Source organism: Orbicella faveolata, unplaced genomic scaffold, assembly GCF_042242905.1.
Source record: "Orbicella faveolata isolate gen_17 unplaced genomic scaffold, um_ofav_v1 contig_1, whole genome shotgun sequence".
Taxonomy (NCBI): domain Eukaryota; kingdom Metazoa; phylum Cnidaria; class Anthozoa; order Scleractinia; family Merulinidae; genus Orbicella; species Orbicella faveolata.
This window is the reverse complement of record NW_028301536.1, coordinates 25666185-25686525: the sequence shown is the minus strand read 5'-3', so window position 1 is coordinate 25686525 and position 20341 is coordinate 25666185. Positions and strand designations below refer to the sequence as shown.

Sequence of the window (20341 nt, the reverse complement as noted above, 5' to 3'; positions counted from 1 at the left end):
CGCTGGCTAAGACTTATTTGAAACGCGGAACTTTACGTGTGCCGAAGGTAATACCACTTTGAGTTGACTCAACAAATTAAGTTCGACTGTTGATTCAGATGTCGAACCTAGTAATATGTCAAACGTTATTGCTAATTCGACACAAAATCCGGCGTCGTATACGTAATGTATGCATTAAATTAGATTCGGCTCATGGAAAGTTCAACGTCTGAATCGAAGCCGAACTTTTGCCGCTCTATTCGACTGACGTAGTCGAATAGAACTGAAAGGTCGATCCAACTACAAACGTGTCGATCGTAACTGATTCAGACTTCGTCGAGAAATCATTAATAAACATGGTTATTCATCATGAGGCCAGTGCGCAACTGAAGCAATACTATACACGCACCGGCGTAAACGCCCAGGTTTGGCAGTTTGATAAGTGAGCCTCCACTGGCGGTCTTCGACATCAAACTTGACCAGGTTTCGCTGAGGAAGATTTTTGATTTAATCGAACTCTATGTGCCTCTTTTTCAAAAATTTTAATGCAATCTTAGTTTATACTTATACAAAACTGATGAGAATCTTGGAGACAAAAAATCTAATGAACGTCGAAAATAGACCATGTTGATTGTTATTTTACAAGCAAACAGTAGCAGCTCCCATGGATCCAATCATTTCAAACCAAATATGTATTCAGTTTACCGCAAAATACAAAACATAAATTCTTGATATATTTTGAACATGAAATTTTAATTTTCACACTGATAATGCAAATAGAATGTACAACATAACGGTAATCTTTGAGGATAACATGTTCGTAAGGAGCGTTCTCTTTGGCAAAGGCATTTCAAACAGTAAGTGCTACCAGATTTTAGTTTTTCAGTTAAAGAAATGCAACCTGTGATGCTTAAAACTGTTAATTTGTTTACAATCTCATTGTCTCAAGTATTATCAAAATCTTACGGAACCAGAATTTAAAACTGGGTTTGGTAAAACTATTTCAAATGCAGTAATAGTCGCCAACAAATGGAAAAGTGTCTGTGAAAAATTCATCTTAACTATTGTCAGTAATTTGATTTTGCCTTTCATTTTCTATCTTCGCTCCTCCAAGAGATACGAAAACACAAATATCGGAGTTAGAAATTTCAAGGAAAACATCGAAATCACCCCAACGTTTCTCTCCATTCAGAAAGTAATTACAAAGCTCTCTATTTAAATTGTCTCGGCAATGATTTCGAGAAACGTTGCTTGGTTTAAATTAAGCGGAATCAAACGCAGTTATAATGAATCATAGGAGGTTTTTCCGGCTACATAGCAAGGTACGTGCTGTGGGAAACCACACAAATATCCGCTCTAACAAGCTGATAAATATGTTCCTACAATTAAACTCTTGAATTAATTAGGTTCTCTATTTAGTTTTACCACGAAGCGCAGGTCTGAAAGTGGCTGGATTTTTGATTGATAACCTGAATCTGAGGGTTACGTACGCAGTATGGGACATAATCCAAATCACTAAGAATGTCAGATCATAATGTAAACAAAGCATAAATATTATTAGTATCATTTTGTCTACTATTACTCACTTTTACGGTCTGTCAAAAAAAAATAAAAATTAGGACATGAATCAGTGCAATCAACAATCGAGCTTCATTTATAGAGCCCGGATGAAGGTGATGGGGTAGTAGTTGTGGGAATGGGTGCCAGTAAGGTGTCGATTTCTACCTCTTTGTAGTGAACAGTACACAATGCCTGGTGAGGCGTTAAACTGTCAAAAAACTCTGGTAGGATTACTACTGATTTTAACGACAGTTACCGAACTGAGTTTAATGCATCGTTTTCACTTTGTGAACATCTCTCTTTGAAACACCGCTTATGTGAGTCCATGAGAGAAATTAGGTGCCTGCGTAAATGGCAACGTTAGCATACCTACGTTATTTACAGATAGTTTCATCCATCGCTGGCGATCATACAAAACTGAGAAGTCTTTCTTTTCAGTTAGCATAACATTGGAAGGTAGAATCTGATTGCAACGTGAATGGTTATGAAGTTGGTTGTTGTGATGTTGGCCACCATTTGCTTGGCATCACGAGCAAACTCTGATAGGTAAGAGAAATGCCGTTGAGGAATTGAGCTATGGTATTCCTTAATCTTCCCTATACTGTAAAACGTACCTAAAATGTAAGTGCTTACAGCTGATATTGTTGAGATTGTTCACCAAAAAGTGTCATAGAACGAGCGCAAAAACACCGTGATCAATCGCGAAGAATAACGACCATGCCAACCCGCTATTAATCTCGACCATATTCAGTGTGTAAGGTCGTATTCACAACTGTAAGAACACACCTATACACCAATGGAGAAGTGTTGTAGATTTGTTGTTTACGATACTCATTTGAAGGCATTGGAGGGTGGTTAGAAAAATATCTGTTTATCCAAATTCTACAAGCACTAATTTCATGTACACGTTTGTTTTTAAAGACGTTATCAAAACACAACCAGAGTGCTCGATTCACTTTCGAAGCCAGGGCAGTATGACAAGAGAATAAGGCCCTATCATGAAGGTAAGATTGGCTTCTGCAGATGGTCTTGAAACTTATAAGCATTAGAAACTGGGTTGGGATTTTGTTCGGAGGTGCGACATTGGTGTCTACTTTTAACATTGCACCATTTGGTGCAAACTATTCTTAAGAGTCCGTCAGCAAGTCGGTCGGTCGCTGAGTCAGTCAGTCGGTCAGTCAGTCAGTTAGACAGTGAGTCGGTCGGTCGATGATCGCTCGCCTGTCAGTCAGTCAGTCGTTCCGTCTGTCTGTCGATCGGTCACTTGGTCGGCCATTTAGTCGGTTGTTAGCTCTGTCTGTCTGTCTGTCTGTATGTCTGTTTGTCTGCCTGTTTGTCAGTTGGAAGATTTCTAGATTTCTTTTGATGCAGGTCCACCGTTGAACATCTCAGTGTACATCACAGTCGTTTCCTTCGGTGCGATAAAGGAAATTAACATGGTATGTACATGTTACCTTTAAATTCGTTGTTATATGAATGAGAATCCGAATTGAGCCTTTGTTTCAAAGCAACTACCGAGTGAGAGTTCACCAAACCCCCTAGCGGTGGAATGTGATCGCGCTATACCCTACATACCAGGGTTTCTAACGATATGTGTACTCCTTATATCCTGGCACCTTTTTCTCCAATTGCTTTGTGGAATTTCGACCCATAAAACTCTAAGATCCTCTCGCACGTCAAGCTGGATGGTTCTGAATATAGAAAGTTACGACATAGAACTTATAAGTACTTCCATCTTTCAGCACTAACAAATTCAAAATACATTTTACCTGTTAGGTATTCTTAGGTATGCCAACAACCTTACATGTATTTTACGCCTACTTTTATGTTTCATTCTCAGGAATATACTCTGGATATATTTTTTAAGCAATCCTGGAACGATCCAAGGTTGACGCATGATCTTAAAAAGCCAATCCTACTTTCCGGCAGCGAAAAGGGCAAATTCTGGCTCCCTGACACCTTCTTTTTAAATGTGAAAACAGCAAAGTTTCACCATGTTCCGGCCGCCAATAGCAGAGTTCTGATTGCCCGGAACGGGGATATAGAACTCAGCGAGAGGTAAATACATTTTTGTATAGAACGTTACAAGGACTTTCCTACATGTAACTATACATTTTCCTTTTTATGAGAAAGAAATGGTGCATGTTCTGGACAGAGCAATGCAGACGTAACATTGTGGTTTGTTTGGAAAACTTAAACTGCTAATATACTTTTGAGTTCTCCATAAGTTATTTCTATGAGTTTCCAGTTATGTTAACGTGTTACAATGACATGGAGTTTAAACAGAAGTGGTCTTTTTAAATAAATAACAGTCACCGTCTTTTATCTTTCTCCTTTCATTTTTAATAGGTTAACAGTCTCTGCGTCCTGCAGAATGAATTTAAGGGATTATCCCCTAGATACGCAGACGTGTGTCCTTGAAATTTTGAGCTGTGAGTGTAACGCTATGTGTTACTTTGAAATAAGGAGTAGCTAATGTACTTACCACCTACCTAGTAGATCTACGTGCCTGCCTACTTACCTACCTACCTACCTATCTACCTACCTACCTGCAACATAACTTTCTTGCTTTCGATAAGGAATGTCCCATTACCAACAGAAAAATTTATTATTGTCTATATCTGACTATATCAGTTTATCAAGCAACGAGAATACGGTTAATTACGAAGAATTAAGAATATCATAATTAACAGTTTGTATTTCCTGTCAAGACTCGTATGACATTAATGACATGGATTACCACTGGGACGCCAAACAGGCGGTCATCATTTTGGATGATGAAATGTCAGAGTTCGAGCTAGCTGATGCCCAAAGTGAGAGGAAGCTAGTGAAATACGTCATAGGTATCATTCGTTACCTGATTATTAATGAAATTCACATTTTTAACATTTATTGATTGCCCAAGAATTAATAAAAAAGTACAAACATAAATGAAAATAAATGGATAAGTTTAATACGTGTACTTGTCCCATAAATGCAGCTTCCAAAATGAACTTTCTTCATTCATGAACATTCATGATCGGTCACAGTCTTTTCCAGGCTGAGAAGATTTGATTTTTAAATTGGTACTTTACCTTAATAATTTGGATTTTAGACCTCCTGCGTGCTTTTGTAGTTTTACTACATTGGCCGTTTTCACACTAGAGACGGATAATCCGTCCAGACGGATTATCCGTCTAAAATGAGCACCGTTCCGTTTTCACACTAAGACGGATTATCCGTGCTGGACGGATAACCCGTCTTAGACGGATCATTCGTCTCTCGTGTGAAAACGGCCATTATCATTAACCAACAGGCAACAATAACCTTTCTAGTAAACCTAAAATAAAATCATAATTCTTGGTATATCCCATCCATAATGGTAAATAAACTTTTTAAGAGCTCAGATGTTTAAATTCTCCTGTGATCTACGTAACTGATATATTCAAATTATCAACTACCGTGCTATATGTAGCTTGCATGTAATTTTTCCAGCATTTATTCCTCTTACACTTCTCCAATACATTTAGTTTCGCAAGTTGATAGAAAAAAAATAAAGCAAGGGTGATCGAGTGATCTCGACGGTCAGTATAGATAAATAATCAAAAGCACTGTTAATTTCTTTCAGTTACTCGCTTCAATTTGGAAATCCTTGTTATAAATACTGATAATGATAATTGATACTTACATCTTACAGGTACCTACTGCCATTTGGTCGCAAAGTTTGTTTTCCGAAGAAGGCTGGCATACTCATTCATTCAAATTTACTCTCCAACCTTTCTCATCGTTGTTCTTTCCTGGTTGTCATTCTGGATTTCTAAAGACGCAGTCCCAGCGAGAGTTGCTCTTGGAATAACTACGGTGCTGACTATCGTCACACTTATGGGCTCACTTAGAAATTCCGTTCCTAAGGTAAAGTAATATCGTAACGTTCGTCACCCCGATGTACATTTGAGTGGCGCAGCCGTTTAGTGGGTTTTAGGATTTGTGGGAAAAATGCGAAGTTGGAAGTATAAATAGCGATGAAAATAAGACATGATTATATTGAAAAACTTCTAAACGTACTGACAAAGACGAAGGAAAGAGTGAAGCCACGTGAATTGGGTTTCATCTGATGTCTGCATCCCCTACCAACATACTGTTTTGGATAAATGTAGCAAGTTCTGTGCACACATTTGTAAGCAGTTGAGAGTTATGGATACCTTTTTGTTTATTCCTATACAGTACACAAAGAAATTCCTAGGAAAGCAGACAGTAGTGTTAGGGGGCTAAAGGTCTGAACCTGATTGGTTTAAATGGATCGAGATGATTTTCTTTCTAGGAAGCCTTGTAGGGGTAAAATAGGGGCGAGCATTTGCCCGATGTTTCACCAGGAAATGGCTCGCCTGGAATGGGATTTAGAAACATGAAAAACGGGAATGGAACTAGGATTTAGATTTTTGGCAACATTTTGGCTGAGGAATGGAATTATACCCCTCCCCCCCTCCTCAGGATCATCTGCATCTGACCACAGAGCAGTATCTCAAGACATTAGGTTGTAAGTTTTATCAATTTTTCACCTTGCTGATAATCAGTGATATAATTTGCTAATATTTCACCACGTTTAGGTTTCCTACATCAAAGCTATCGACTCCTATCTCATTGTCTCCTTCATCTTTGTGTTTGGTGTCCTCCTTGAATACGTAGCAGTTCTCATGCACAGTGAAAAGAAAACAAAGAAGGCTAAAAAGCGTAGTTCACAATCAAGAGATTACTCTTTAGCTGAAATGGAGATAGAAACTTTCAATGCTACAAAATCTTCAGTAGTACCCCGCACAAGATCAACTCACAGTTTACCACCACGACCACAATCAACGCATAGTCTACCACTACGACCATCATCATCATATAGTTTACCACCGAAATCTGTCCTGCGAAATTCTTATCCGAGACAGGTGAGAAGTAATCAGTTGGAATGGTAACATATTCTGCTAAGGGGCAGCATTTATTGACGTAGTACAGTAACTACAGTAAAAACACCTACTGTTCGGTGACTACGTGTAGAGAATGAGTGATTCTCACATAATACAAAAAGATTGGCGTTTTTTTTTACAGTATAATAAAAGCTAAATAATTTTGATGATATGAAGAAAATATGTAAAGTGACGACGTCTGTTGTATTGTTAGGTTCCTAATTCTTAGGTTCTCAGCCACAGAGATGAGCACCTCAATAATTACATTGATCTACTCAAACTTGAGCAAAAGTTTATTTTCTTTTTTACAAAATTCATTTGGAAACCTTACGGCCCAAAGTTAATATTTAAAAGTAAAGTAGCTTACCTTGCCTTATTCTATTCTCATGTCTGTGTTACGTTTGTCAGATTTATAATCCTCACGCAATACATTTTTCTCATTTCATTTCATTTCATTTTAGAGCGTTCCTGGTCCAGCTATTCAACACAGCCCTTACACGACCAATCCGCCGAGAACAACCATCATACAGTGCATTCCCAGTTTCTGCCTTGCACTTGGGTCCAATAGTGAAGTTGACATCTTTGACAGAATTGCCCGAATCCTTTTCCCGTTGAGTTTCTTCATGTTTAACATTGGTTATTATTTCCGATATAAAGACTATTAGTCCTCATCGCCTTGGAATCGCCACCATACTCAGTTTTAACGACGTACATATCTATTCTATGTTGGATGCGCAGAAGAATTGGGTGCCTAATATCAGATTTAACTCTATCGAGTCAGTAAACATTAATTGTGAATCAGTCGAATTAAGAAACAAGATAAATTAAGAAACAAGATAAATTAAGAAACAAGATAAATTTAAAGATTAAATTAAGAAAAAAAAAGAAACCGCCAAGAGGCCACAACCACAATAACAACAGCAGCAAGCAGTAGCGGCAGAAAATGAAGAGAACATGTATAATGTGCTATAATGAGAAAAATATTATCAAGTTAAAAAATAAACAAGCCTGACTTACGAGGTGATTAAGTTTGATTGGAATTTTGCCTTTTCATCATTACATAGATGTAGAGAGAACAAAACGCCGGATTCTTCCTTCGCTTGTTTTCTTTGGAAGCCCTTCTAGTGTGTCCGAAGTTTCTTTCGATTCGAGTTCGGCTTCACTCGCATTGGCTTCATCGCTTTCGCGGTCTAAACTTTGATTTATTTTTCGTAAGCCGATTCAATCTCAGTTAACCATTGGTGTTATAAGAGTAAGAGAACCGGCAGATTCTAAACTGTCCGTTGTTGAATATCATTTGATATAGTATGTCATGGTATCTCGACTCGTCACATTGCCCGTTCGCTATGTTTTGGCGGACTGTTTATTTCAGGATTTCTCTCCAGCCTGTTTACTTGAACGTTTTTCAGCAGGCGTTTTTCCCTTTCGGGACGTTTTAGTAACCTTTCGGGTCTGTGCCACAACCATTTTGCTGTCAGAAGCATCAAGGAGACTTCTGTCTGCGAAATAGAGATGTGATGGAGTTGGCGTTGTCTTCTAACATAGACGGCCAAACTCACCCAAGTCTTCTTTTAACAGTCGAAAGCTATTCGTCCCGAACAACTTGGTCTCCTGAGTCATGGAGTGTTTCTAGTTAACGATGAAACTGGTATTAATCAGATTGAAGTAATATATTAAAAAGCGAAAATATTCCACTTTCTTTTCCGAACGCAACTGTAATGATTTCACACGGGAACTCAAATAGGAAAATGAGGTTGTAGAATCAATGAATTATATCACGAAAGTTATATGAAATTGAACGGTCCTTCAGTATCATAATCATCGTCAGCTCGTCAGCGGATTGTATCATTATTATCATTATTTTAGTCATTATATTATAAGCGGTGTACTATCTAGTGGATGTTCTCTCAATTTCGTGCATTATTAATAATTTCATCAGTTTCAATAATCCCTTCGTGATCATATCAAGAGAGTTCATTTGCCCACCACATGTCCGTCCTGTGGCCAGTTTGCTGGACTTATGCGAATTTTCGGACAGAAAGCGTTAGCTTTGATCGATAAATTTTTGATATTTATGCAAGCATATTGATTGTGTTTACCACACATTTAGACGAATTAGAGTATAGGTGAGCTCATGATTCCTTTCCCTCGGAAACGAGGTATCTTTGCTCTAATACGTTTTCAGGAATGGGAGATTTGTTTTGCTCACTTCAAGGCATAGAGGATTCAGATTTATAATTTTCATTTATTCATCTATTTATTTTTATCTAGTTCTTTATAGACAGATATTCCTTATAATTTAGCTTGGAATTGCTCAGAGTGATTCAGGTTGTCACACATAGTTGGCATAAAACGTTGACATAGTTTTGACGATGCTTCTATTGTCCCGATACTTGACGGGCAACTACATTACAAATCTTAGTACTCAGCGAGCTCTTTCCACTTACATTATCAGTTTTATGATCGAGAATTAGGAAGCGGTTCTTTCTTGAAACAAGTTTATTTTCCCGTCATTAAAACACAGTCCTTACCTAGGCATGCGTATTAACGAAATCACGCCCCTGATGAGCTACAAGCACCAGGCATGCACTCATGGAGTAAAGCTGCCTAAATTTTTGAAGTTACCTGCTTATTCAATACAAATAAAGAAATTTAATTTAATTCCCTAAATATTTTTTTACATCATTTCTACTATTTATATTTATTCAATTCTATCACGTATTTCGAACTTGATAATGATGACATGGAGTCATCGAAACGTCGTTCACTTTTCATATCGCTAATTTTCATTCTAAAGTGCTTTACGAAATCTTTTATTATCAAATAAATATCTAATTTAATTTTTAATTAATCAATTTCAGTCTTTCCGCATGGTAGCTTCTTAACAGGGTTGCCACTTACCGGAAAAAAAAAATAGCCATGAATTTCCACTGACTTTTCGCTGACTGTAAAGCAATTTTCACTGGTCCTGCAGGATGATTATTTTGGCCATGAATCAACAAAAATAAGGATGGCTAAGACAATTTCTAAACTAAAATTGCCTTGTGTATACGAAAACATATAGTTTGTGGCAAACTTAAGATAAAATTTCCTGACTTTTCAATGACTTTGAGAAGGGATTTAGAAATTCCCTGACCTGATACAAAACTCCCTGACTTTTCCCCGACCTTGATGATAAAATCTAATTTTCCCTGACTTTTCCCTGACCGTGGCAACCCTGCTTGACCAACCTTTCTTCTATTCCAACTAAATTTTAACAATTTAACAGCTGAGATGACATGTTGTCTTTGTTGTTGATGCTTGGCATCGTTCGTTTCTTAGTTAACAATTTACTCTTTTATACAGAAAATTAGTTATTCTTTGAATTGCTACAACTGTAAAAAGTTTATACTTTCAACTGTTAAAAGTTCATACTTAAATATTGTTACGAATGTATGTTAAGTTATGTCACTTATCATATGTTTTGATACCAGCTCATTGCACATCAGGCAGGCGAATGATTTCCGAATGACGCCAATTCGTAGTATATCCAGTAAATCAAATTGAAGATGGCGTAACAACAAGGAAAAAGGACACGACTCACTCTATCTATGGAGCTGGCTTCATTTCTGACGAAAGCGTATTGCATGTATTCTTTCGCGGTCCTCGCCGAAACGCTTCGGTGTTTCTTTAAATCTACATTTTCAGAAGCAGGGCTCTCCACTTTAACCTCATGTAACTCTCCCTCTTCTTTATACTCATTTGTCTGCTATTTAAAAAAGCCGGAGAAGAAAACAAACTAGTTAACTTCCGGTAAAACCAGACTGAGACAAAATGATGAACGACATGCAGTGTATACGGTTTAAAATATCAACAAGTAGTCAACGATATTTTCATACTTTTCCCACATCAACGTGGTTCCTGCTTGAGTAAAGCCCACTGTTACTTCTTTGGCGATTTAATCCCGTGTTTAGGAGTACTGAAACATACTCCACGACTGCTGCGAAGACGAATGTAAACGAGGCAATAAAGTAGACATCCACCGCCTTTATGTACGATACCTGGAAGATTAAACACCACAGCATGTGAGTTTAGCGTATGAAATTTTCTTTCAGCGATGAGCATTTTATTTTGTCCAGTTTAAAAGTTGCTCTGGCTTCGGAGTTCTTTCCGAGATTAAATGAAATTGATTTTAAAATCGGCAAGTTTGCTGACCTTCTTTAGGAGTTGAGAAAATAAAAGTTAATATGGCGGACTGTGTTTTGCTTCGCAACCGCACCTTGAGGCACATCAAGACGGTCACGTGAAATAAAAGTCATGGCCAAAATGCGCTGCAAAGATGTATCAAAAAGACTCATTAGGAAAATTACATGACAGCAATACATCGCCGTCACTGTATGAAAAAAAGTTCTTAAAAACACGTCTAGCTGTGTGTAAGACCTATGGTCTAAATTCTTTGTTACTTGAAGCAGTCTGATATATTTTTTTTAATCGAGCTTTTTTCAGGTTTGGTAACTCTGTTTTATACACTACAAATCTTATAGTTTAGTGGACTTTCAGTAGATCTTTGGTTCACTGTAAATGAATGTAAAAAAAAAGAGATTTTTTTTTAAAAAAAAAAAAGAACACAAAAGAAAACAAACAAACAAAAAAGCAAACAGACAAAGAAAAAACGAAATGAATTCTTATGGAATCCCTCACTCGACTATCTTGTAACCTGTATAAAATAGCTGTTTTACGCCATACCTTCGGCAAAGAGCTCCTAAAGGAACCGGTAAATGTTACAACTGATAGCACAGTAGTGCTTCCGAGTGCCACTCGGGCTGGAACAGAGTCTTCAGGGATCCAAAATGACAGCCAAGAAAGGACCACCAGCATTATGGTGGGGATGTATATTTGAAGGAAAGCGTATCCAAGACGGCGCTTGAACCAGAAACGAGCAACAAGTTTTGAGTGGGTACCTGGGATAGGTGAAGGTACAAAGTTTTTAAGGTTACACATAGTAATAATAGCTTCATCCGAATATATAACACTGTTCGACTATACATAACCTGGTTATATGAATGATAGTCAGTTTAAGATTTATTTTGATGGAGGTTAAAACGAAACTTAAGTGAATACTGATAAAGGTGTTAGCGTCTTTTAGCTATAGAGGTACCCGCTAAAAGTACTGGGGTTGTCAATCTAAAATTCCGAGACTTTCACATGATTTCATTTTACGTACCGTCGGCATAATATTCACAGTCTTTGATGGCTTTTGCTTGAGTAAGAGCGAGTTCTGCCAAGTTTTTGTCCTTGACGACTATGTCATCTCCACTGCCCACCGCCCAATTGTAATCGAGCTCATTTTCCGTATATGCGTCTGAGAACAAACGTTAAAAAATTGAGTGAAAAATAAAGCAGCATTATTATTTCAAAGGTTTCAGAATATACATATGATGTAGATCAGAAGGTAACCACACGGGTTTGTCTGTCATGCCTTCATTTTGAACACCAAATAGTAAGTTCCATCAAAAGTAAGACATAAATGTTCGAAAATTCAAATCTTGACATCGCGCTGAGCTATGAAGAGAAGGGATTGGAAAGGAATAATTTGCCTCCAGTTGCAGGCTCATATTGTCCTTTATATCAGCAGCATATATATGGAAAATCATATTTTTCCCCTTTATGCGTCCCGTTGAGCCTAACTGGTACGCTCTCTTCGTTCAGTTAATGTGTACTCTGAAAGCAAATCAGCTTTTCCTTACAATGTCTGAGTTTCCACGCTTGTGATATTTGAGAAACACGTTGATGCAGTTTCTATTTAAGAAACAGAAAACATGTACCGTGGTTCTATCGACTTATAGAAACATGAGAGGAAGTTTGGGAGAACGAGAAATGATGTGGGAACACGAGCCGCAGGTGAGTGTTTCCACAGCTTTTTCGAGTTCTTTCTATAACTCGATAGAAACACGGAGAACATGTTTTCTATTTCTTTTAGAAACACCGCGACGAAAAAAAGGAAAACAACTCGTTAACTTTGATTATCAAAATGTAAACTCTCTTTGCTCGCACCATCATTACGTCAACAGCTCGTGCTAGTTCTGTGTTTCTATCGAGTTATAGAGACATGATTTTCAACCAATCAGCGCGCGTATTTTCTTAGGACTGTTTTGTGATTTAATTTTCAGATGTCTGGAAATATATACAAAAGAACAGCATTGATCGATCAAAGGGTTAGATTCAAAAGTTTTACACGTCACATGAAAAAGATGTACTTGAACTGAAAATGTTTCCGATAATATTCTTGCTCAATACTTAACAGCTCGATAACTCCAAGTCACAGGTTTGCTCATCTATTGGGTAATCAGACAAATCCATCGGACAGCCGGCAGTAATGGTTATCCTGAAAATATAATGTTTTTAAAAGTATTTCATACCGATGTACATGTATAAATTGGTTATAATTTTTAACAGTTTTCAATTCAAATCCTTAAAGTGCTGATGGCAAGGTTGTCCGAATGTAATAATACCGTTGAATTTTGACTCTTAAACTTAATTGCTTTTTACTTCAGACCATGGTGTAAGAAATTCTTAAATTAATTAATGCCAAAGGGGAACAAGTCGCTAAGATTGAGGCAGATTACGAGATCTGATCCATTACCAGTCAGTCGTAAGTTAATTGTCAATAAACTGAAAAAAAAAAAAAACGCCAGATCAGAAGCACGACATTTACCAACGCGTATCAGAGTCGACCGAGAAACCTAATCCATAGAGGTTTATTGGTCTAGGTGTTTGCGTAGTTTGAATGTTGTATTTGCTTTACGTTAGACGTACCTTGCACTATAAGAAACAAGTCCTCCAGGGTTTATAGAAACTTTACCGTTTTCGGAAATGACATCATGGATGGTAGCACTTCTGACGTTGAGAAAAAACGTATCCGGAAGCCATATCAGCTTCTTGGAGTTGGCAGGCAATGTTAATGTATAATTCAAAGAATGGTTTAACCGTGCATCCTTCCATTGTTGCCGGATGACCAGGTCCAATGAAAATTCCTTTTGAAATAAGTCGAAAACACGGTAACTGTTTTATTAAAAACGTCCACCAAATATAGAACACTAAACTAAACTAAAAATTAAAACGCCCCCAAAAATTACTCGTGCACTTACCATATTTTTAGAGCATGGCATATGGCTCATATACCATGATAGCTAAGCCAATGAAAACTCTTAATTTGTATCATCCAATGTTCCAGTTTATAACAACGATACTTCTATTTCCTCAGTTCCTCAATTTGTCTTTTGTGGTATCCTTCCAGCACCAAAAGCGATGTGCTGATGAGTCGAGATGATATGGACCGAAACTGCTAATGATTATCTTCAACGTTTATTTTAAAAGTACTTTGTTTTTTTTCTCTCTTGTTTGTGAGTAGTAGAATTATGCCCGTATTGCCGTAGGGGATTTAGTAGCCTTTTTTGTTTTCCTATTACAAATCGTGCACTACACAGAGTGGTTTTCATTGGACTGTCATGAAAGCTAAACTAAAGTAGTCAGTCTGACCAATAAAAAGGACACAAACAATGCAATAAACCAATCAAAATTACTTGAAATGACGCAAAACGTGGGAGCTAGCAGGCGAGTCACAATTGGTTTTTGTACTGCTTATGATTGTATGAGAAATTGGCGCGAGTTTTTTTAAACCAGTCGTGTAGCTAAAAATACAAAACCAATAATGCTTCGTCACTCAAATAAAAGGCGCCCTATCAGTTTTAATTCTTTGATCTTCACATTTTCAGCTTATCTGCTTCATTTTATGACGTAAAAATTTCAAGAAATTGCGCGCTTTGTTGTTAGTTACTTTTTATAAGAAGCAGAGCAAATGTATCAAATTCACCACGTAAGTCGTTCTTACCTCGCTCATCTCTCTTACCGCTACAAAGTGTATCACGGTCACTCCAACAGTCACATTAACCGGAATGCCTTTAAACACAAAAAATTATATTTTTACGTGGAAACAAAACACTATGTTACATAACCAGCAACACTCGACGTGTCTTTGCACCTTTGTGATAAGGTCGTAAATACTTGTGGTACTTTTCAGGATTTGTTATTTGTTGGAGTTCATCTGCAGTTTCTTTGTATCTGAAAAGAGGAATGCTGTTTACTTATATGATAAGCAATAATACACACTAATATTATATATAGGTTGATTGGGACACAGCTTTCAACGCTTATAAGTCAAGGCACTATTGATGAAAAGTGATAGAAAATGTTTTTGGAAACACGTTAATATGTAAAAGTGGACATTTTGACAGGCCTGACATTTCCTGCTCAATTATTTATTTGTTTTCCGACCTTGGATTTAGGTTAGTTGATTTATTTTTATCGCGTGACTGAGTATTGCTGGAACACTTTTTAAAGGTTTCACAAGTGTGTGAACTTTTTCTTACTCCAGGTTAAAAAAAGTAACGTTGGGATAGTGTTTGTTCACTTTTTGCCCCATCAGTTTGCCGATCTTGCTAGATGCAAATTGACTCTAATCACTTGAAGAGTTTGTAAATGTTAGTAATTAGTGAATTTTTTAGTTTTTGAATGTTATACATCACCTTTCAAAGAATGCAAAATTTCTTGGTGACAAAAGCGCTGATGAGCTATTGAAGTTAATCGTTCAATGCATTCAAATATTTACTGTTGATTTTTTTCTTTAGCTCGATCGGAAAGCTGCAGCCCTGATGCTAATGAAGCAAAGAGTGTAGAAAACGTTCCCCTATTATTGCACCAACAAATTGACCACTTTGCAAGGTTTTACTTTTTTCCTTGTGCGGACCAGGCTCAACCAACAAAATTTTTAGGCAACGTCACAGAAAAAAAAAATATAATCCCGCGATAATGACCAAATTTACATTAGGAGCTGTAAATAAACTTCAAGGACTTTGCTGCAAAAAATGGAAACTTTTCATTGACTATACGTTTGTTCACTAACATTACCGAATCAGATGATTTATTGAGTACCATACTAGAATTCAGATCTGTATTTTATTGCACAAAGCACGCTTATTTGTTTAGCCCGTGTAATCTCTTTGATGCCTTTGAAAAATAAAGAACTACAAGTACTGCCACTCTTCGATAATCTGACAAAACTACGCAGTAGAGCTTAAGGCACCAATACGTTTTACCAAACCGCAGATTGAAAATAATCCATGTGCGGACGCGTTGTTAATTTCCGAAAATTCTTTTTTAAATAGGGATAGAAACGAAAGGAAATGGGTTTTGCTTTAATACATTTGCAAATCGATCGCTATCATTTCGTAATAAATATTCAAGAGCCGCCATTTTGTAGGTTTTAGTTATTAAACCTGGTACGGCAAGTACAAACCAGGATGGTCTTATACATGACGCATATTGATAGATGCCTAGGTCACTATTATTATTTACGCAACAGTTTTAGTTAATCCCTAAGCTACATTAACCCGGATAAAGCATTTCTTTCGTCAACGGATCGGCAGGTGGTATCGATATGACGACAAATTAAAAAACTCACGCAAATTACAATAGAGAAACAGTTTTTAAGAATTACAATAAGATGTTTCCTTGTTTTGTGTTCCTCTTGATTAAGCGGCCTGTGGCCAGTAAATAGGTTAACAGTCTCTGCGTCCTGCAGAATGAATTTAAGGGATTATCCCCTAGATACGCAGACGTGTGTCCTTGAAATTTTGAGCTGTGAGTGTAACGCTATGTGTTACTTTGAAATAAGGAGTAGCTAATCTACTTACCACCTACCTAGTAGATCTACGTGCCTGCCTACTTACCTACCTACCTACCTACCTACCTATCTACCTACCTACCTGCAACATAACTTTCTTGCTTTCGATAAGGAATGTCCCATTACCAACAGAAAAAATTTATTATTGTCTATATCTGACTATATCAGTGTATCAAGCAACGAGAATACGGTTAATTACGAAGAATTAAGAATATCATAATTAACAGTTTGTATTTCCTGTCAAGACTCGTATGACATTAATGACATGGATTACCACTGGGACGCCAAACAGGCGGTCATCATTTTGGATGATGAAATGTCAGAGTTCGAGCTAGCTGATGCCCAAAGTGAGAGGAAGCTAGTGAAATACGTCATAGGTATCATTCGTTACCTGATTATTAATGAAATTCACATTTTTAACATTTATTGATTGCCCAAGAATTAATAAAAAAGTACAAACATAAATGAAAATAAATGGATAAGTTTAATACGTGTACTTGTCCCATAAATGCAGCTTCCAAAATGAACTTTCTTCATTCATGAACATTCATGATCGGTCACAGTCTTTTCCAGGCTGAGAAGATTTGATTTTTAAATTGGTACTTTACCTTAATAATTTGGATTTTAGACCTCCTGCGTGCTTTTGTAGTTTTACTACATTGGCCGTTTTCACACTAGAGACGGATAATCCGTCCAGACGGATTATCCGTCTAAAATGAGCACCGTTCCGTTTTCACACTAAGACGGATTATCCGTGCTGGACGGATAACCCGTCTTAGACGGATCATCCGTCTCTCGTGTGAAAACGGCCATTATCATTAACCAACAGGCAACAATAACCTTTCTAGCAAACCTAAAATAAAATCATAATTCTTGGTATATCCCATCCATAATGGTAAATAAACTTTTTAAGAGCTCAGATGTTTAAATTCTCCTGTGATCTACGTAACTGATATATTCAAATTATCAACTACCGTGCTATATGTAGCTTGCATGTAATTTTTCCAGCATTTACTCCTCTTACACTTCTCCAATACATTTAGTTTCGCAAGTTGATAGAAAAAAAATAAAGCAAGGGTGATCGAGTGATCTCGACGGTCAGTATAGATAAATAATCAAAAGCACTGTTAATTTCTTTCAGTTACTCGCTTCAATTTGGAACTCCTTGTTATAAATACTGATAATGATAATTGATACTTACATCTTACAGGTACCTACTGCCATTTGGTCGCAAAGTTTGTTTTCCGAAGAAGGCTGGCATACTCATTCATTCAAATTTACTCTCCAACCTTTCTCATCGTTGTTCTTTCCTGGTTGTCATTCTGGATTTCTAAAGACGCAGTCCCAGCGAGAGTTGCTCTTGGAATAACTACGGTGCTGACTATCGTCACACTTATGGGGTCACTTAGAAATTCCGTTCCTAAGGTAAAGTAATATCGTAACGTTCGTCATCCCGATGTACATTTGAGTGGCGCAGCCGTTTAGTGGGTTTTAGGATTTCTGGGAAAAATGCGAAGTTGGAAGTATAAATAGCGATGAAAATAAGACATGATTATATTGAAAAACTTCTAAACGTACTGACAAAGACGAAGGAAAGAGTTAAGGCACGTGAATTGGGTTTCATCTGATGTCTGCATCCCCTACCAACATATTGTTTTGGATGAATGTAGTAAGCTCTGTGCACACATTTGTAAGCAGTTGAGAGTTATGGATACCTTTTTGTTTATTCCTATACAGTACACAAAGAAATTCCTAGGAAAGCAGACAGTAGTGTTAGGGGGCTAAAGGTCTGAACCTGATTGGTTTAAATGGATCGAGATGATTTTCTTTCTAGGAAGCCTTGTAGGGGTAAAATAGGGGCGAGCATTTGCCCGATGTTTCACCAGGAAATGGCTTGCCTGGAATGGGATTTAGAAACATGAAAAACGGGAATGGAACTAGGATTTAGATTTTGGCAACATTTTGGCTGAGGAATGGAATTATACCCCTCCCCCCCTCCTCAAGATCATCTGCATCTGACCACAGAGCAGTATCTCAAGACATTAGGTTGTAAGTTTTATCAATTTTTCACCTTGCTGATAATCAGTGATATGATTTGCTAATATTTCACCACGTTTAGGTTTCCTACATCAAAGCTATCGACTCCTATCTCATTGTCTCCTTCATCTTTGTGTTTGGTGTCCTCCTTGAATACGTAGCAGTTCTCATGCACAGTGAAAAGAAGACAAAGAAGGCTAAAAAGCGTAGTTCACAATCAAGAGATTACTCTTTAGCTGAAATGGAGATTGAAACTTTCAATGCTACAAAATCTTCAGTAGTACCCCGCACAAGATCAACTCACAGTTTACCACCACGACCACAATCAACGCATAGTCTACCACCACGACCACCATCATCATATAGTTTACCACCGAAATCTGTCTTGCGAAATTCTTATCCGAGACAGGTGAGAAGTAATCAGTTGGAATGGTAACATATTCTGCTAAGGGGCAGCATTTATTGACGTAGTACAGTAACTACAGTAAAACCACCTACTGTTCGGTGACTACGTGTAGAGAATGAGTGATTCTCACATAATACAAAAAGATTGGCGTTTTTTTTACAGTATAATAAAAGCTAAATAATTTTGATGATATGAAGAAAATATGTAAAGTGACGACGTCTGTTGTATTGTTAGGTTCCTAATTCTTAGGTTCTCAGCCACAGAGATGAGCACCTCAATAATTACATTGATCTACTCAAACTTGAGCAAAAGTTTATTTTCTTTTTTACAAAATTCATTTGGAAACCTTACGGCCCAAAGTTAATATTTAAAAGTAAAGTAGCTGACCTTGCCTTATTCTATTCTCATGTCTGTGTTACGTTTGTCAGATTTATAATCCTCATGCAATACATTTTTCTCATTTCATTTCATTTCATTTCATTTTAGAGCGTTCCTGGTCCAGCTATTCAACACAGCCCTTACACGACCAATCCGCCGAGAACAACCATCATACAGTGCATTTCCAGTTTCTGCCTTGCACTTGGGTCCAATAGTGAAGTTGACATCTTTGACAGAATTGCCCGAATCCTTTTCCCGTTGAGTTTCTTCATGTTTAACATTGGTTATTATTTCCGATATAAAGACTATTAGTCCTCATCGCCTTGGAATCGCCACCACACTCAGTTTTAACGACGTACATATCTATTCTATGTTGGATGCGCAGAAGAATTGGGTGCCTAATATCAGATTTAACTCTATCGAGTCAGTAAACATTAATTGTGAATCAGTCGAATTAAGAAACAAGATAAATTAAGAAACAAGATAAATTAAGAAACAAGATAAATTTAAAGATTAAATTAAGAAAAAAAAAGAAACCGCCAAGAGGCCACAACCACAATAACAACAGCAGCAAGCAGTAGCGGCAGAAAATGAAGAGAACATGTATAATGTGCTATAATGAGAAAAATATTATCAAGTTAAAAAATAAACAAGCCTGACTTACGAGGTGATTAAGTTTGATTGGAATTTTGCCTTTTCATCATTACATAGATGTAGAGAGAACAAAACGCCGGATTCTTCCTTCGCTTGTTTTCTTTGGAAGCCCTTCTAGTGTGTCCGAAGTTTCTTTCGATTCGAGTTCGGCTTCACTCGCATTGGCTTCATCGCTTTCGCGGTCTAAACTTTGATTTATTTTTCGTAAGCCGATTCAATCTCAGTTAACCATTGGTGTTATAAGAGTAAGAGAACCGGCAGATTCTAAACTGTCCGTTGTTGAATATCATTTGATATAGTATGTCATGGTATCTCGACTCGTCACATTGCCCGTTCGCTATGTTTTGGCGGACTGTTTATTTCAGGATTTCTCTCCAGCCTGTTTACTTGAACGTTTTTCAGCAGGCGTTTTTCCCTTTCGGGACGTTTTAGTAACCTTTCGGGTCTGTGCCACAACCATTTTGCTGTCAGAAGCATCAAGGAGACTTCTGTCTGCGAAATAGAGATGTGATGGAGTTGGCGTTGTCTTCTAACATAGACGGCCAAACTCACCCAAGTCTTCTTTTAACAGTCGAAAGCTATTCGTCCCGAACAACTTGGTCTCCTGAGTCATGGAGTGTTTCTAGTTAACGATGAAACTGGTATTAATCAGATTGAAGTAATATATTAAAAAGC

At 37.3% G+C, this 20341-nt stretch overlaps 3 protein-coding genes across 3 annotated transcripts; 2 read left to right on the top strand and 1 right to left on the bottom strand.

Annotated features, from left to right (window-relative positions):
• Window positions 1–2017: 2017 nt before the first annotated feature.
• On the top strand, window positions 2018–7494 carry LOC110043650 (glycine receptor subunit alphaZ1-like). Its single transcript, XM_089288010.1, has 9 exons — window positions 2018–2085; window positions 2461–2543; window positions 2911–2978; window positions 3380–3597; window positions 3889–3971; window positions 4251–4382; window positions 5216–5430; window positions 6126–6452; window positions 6932–7494. Exons 1-9 carry the CDS (start codon window positions 2018–2020, stop codon window positions 7133–7135), a joined length of 1398 nt encoding a protein of 465 aa, XP_089144136.1. The 3' UTR covers window positions 7136–7494.
• A 2065-nt stretch (window positions 7495–9559) lies between these two features.
• Window positions 9560–15565, bottom strand: LOC149118533 (glycine receptor subunit alpha-2-like). The gene is made up of 8 exons (XM_089297421.1): window positions 14491–15565; window positions 14341–14408; window positions 13266–13483; window positions 12752–12834; window positions 11674–11811; window positions 11196–11410; window positions 10349–10510; window positions 9560–10218 (listed from the first exon to the last, which is right to left on the bottom strand). Exons 2-8 carry the CDS (start codon window positions 14347–14349, stop codon window positions 9955–9957), a joined length of 1089 nt encoding a protein of 362 aa, XP_089153547.1. The 5' UTR covers window positions 14350–14408; window positions 14491–15565; the 3' UTR covers window positions 9560–9954.
• Window positions 15318–19683, top strand: LOC149118532 (gamma-aminobutyric acid receptor subunit beta-like). The gene is made up of 6 exons (XM_089287935.1): window positions 15318–15397; window positions 16045–16148; window positions 16437–16568; window positions 17402–17616; window positions 18311–18637; window positions 19121–19683. Exons 1-6 carry the CDS (start codon window positions 15318–15320, stop codon window positions 19322–19324), a joined length of 1062 nt encoding a protein of 353 aa, XP_089144061.1. The 3' UTR covers window positions 19325–19683.
• Window positions 19684–20341: the final 658 nt, after the last annotated feature.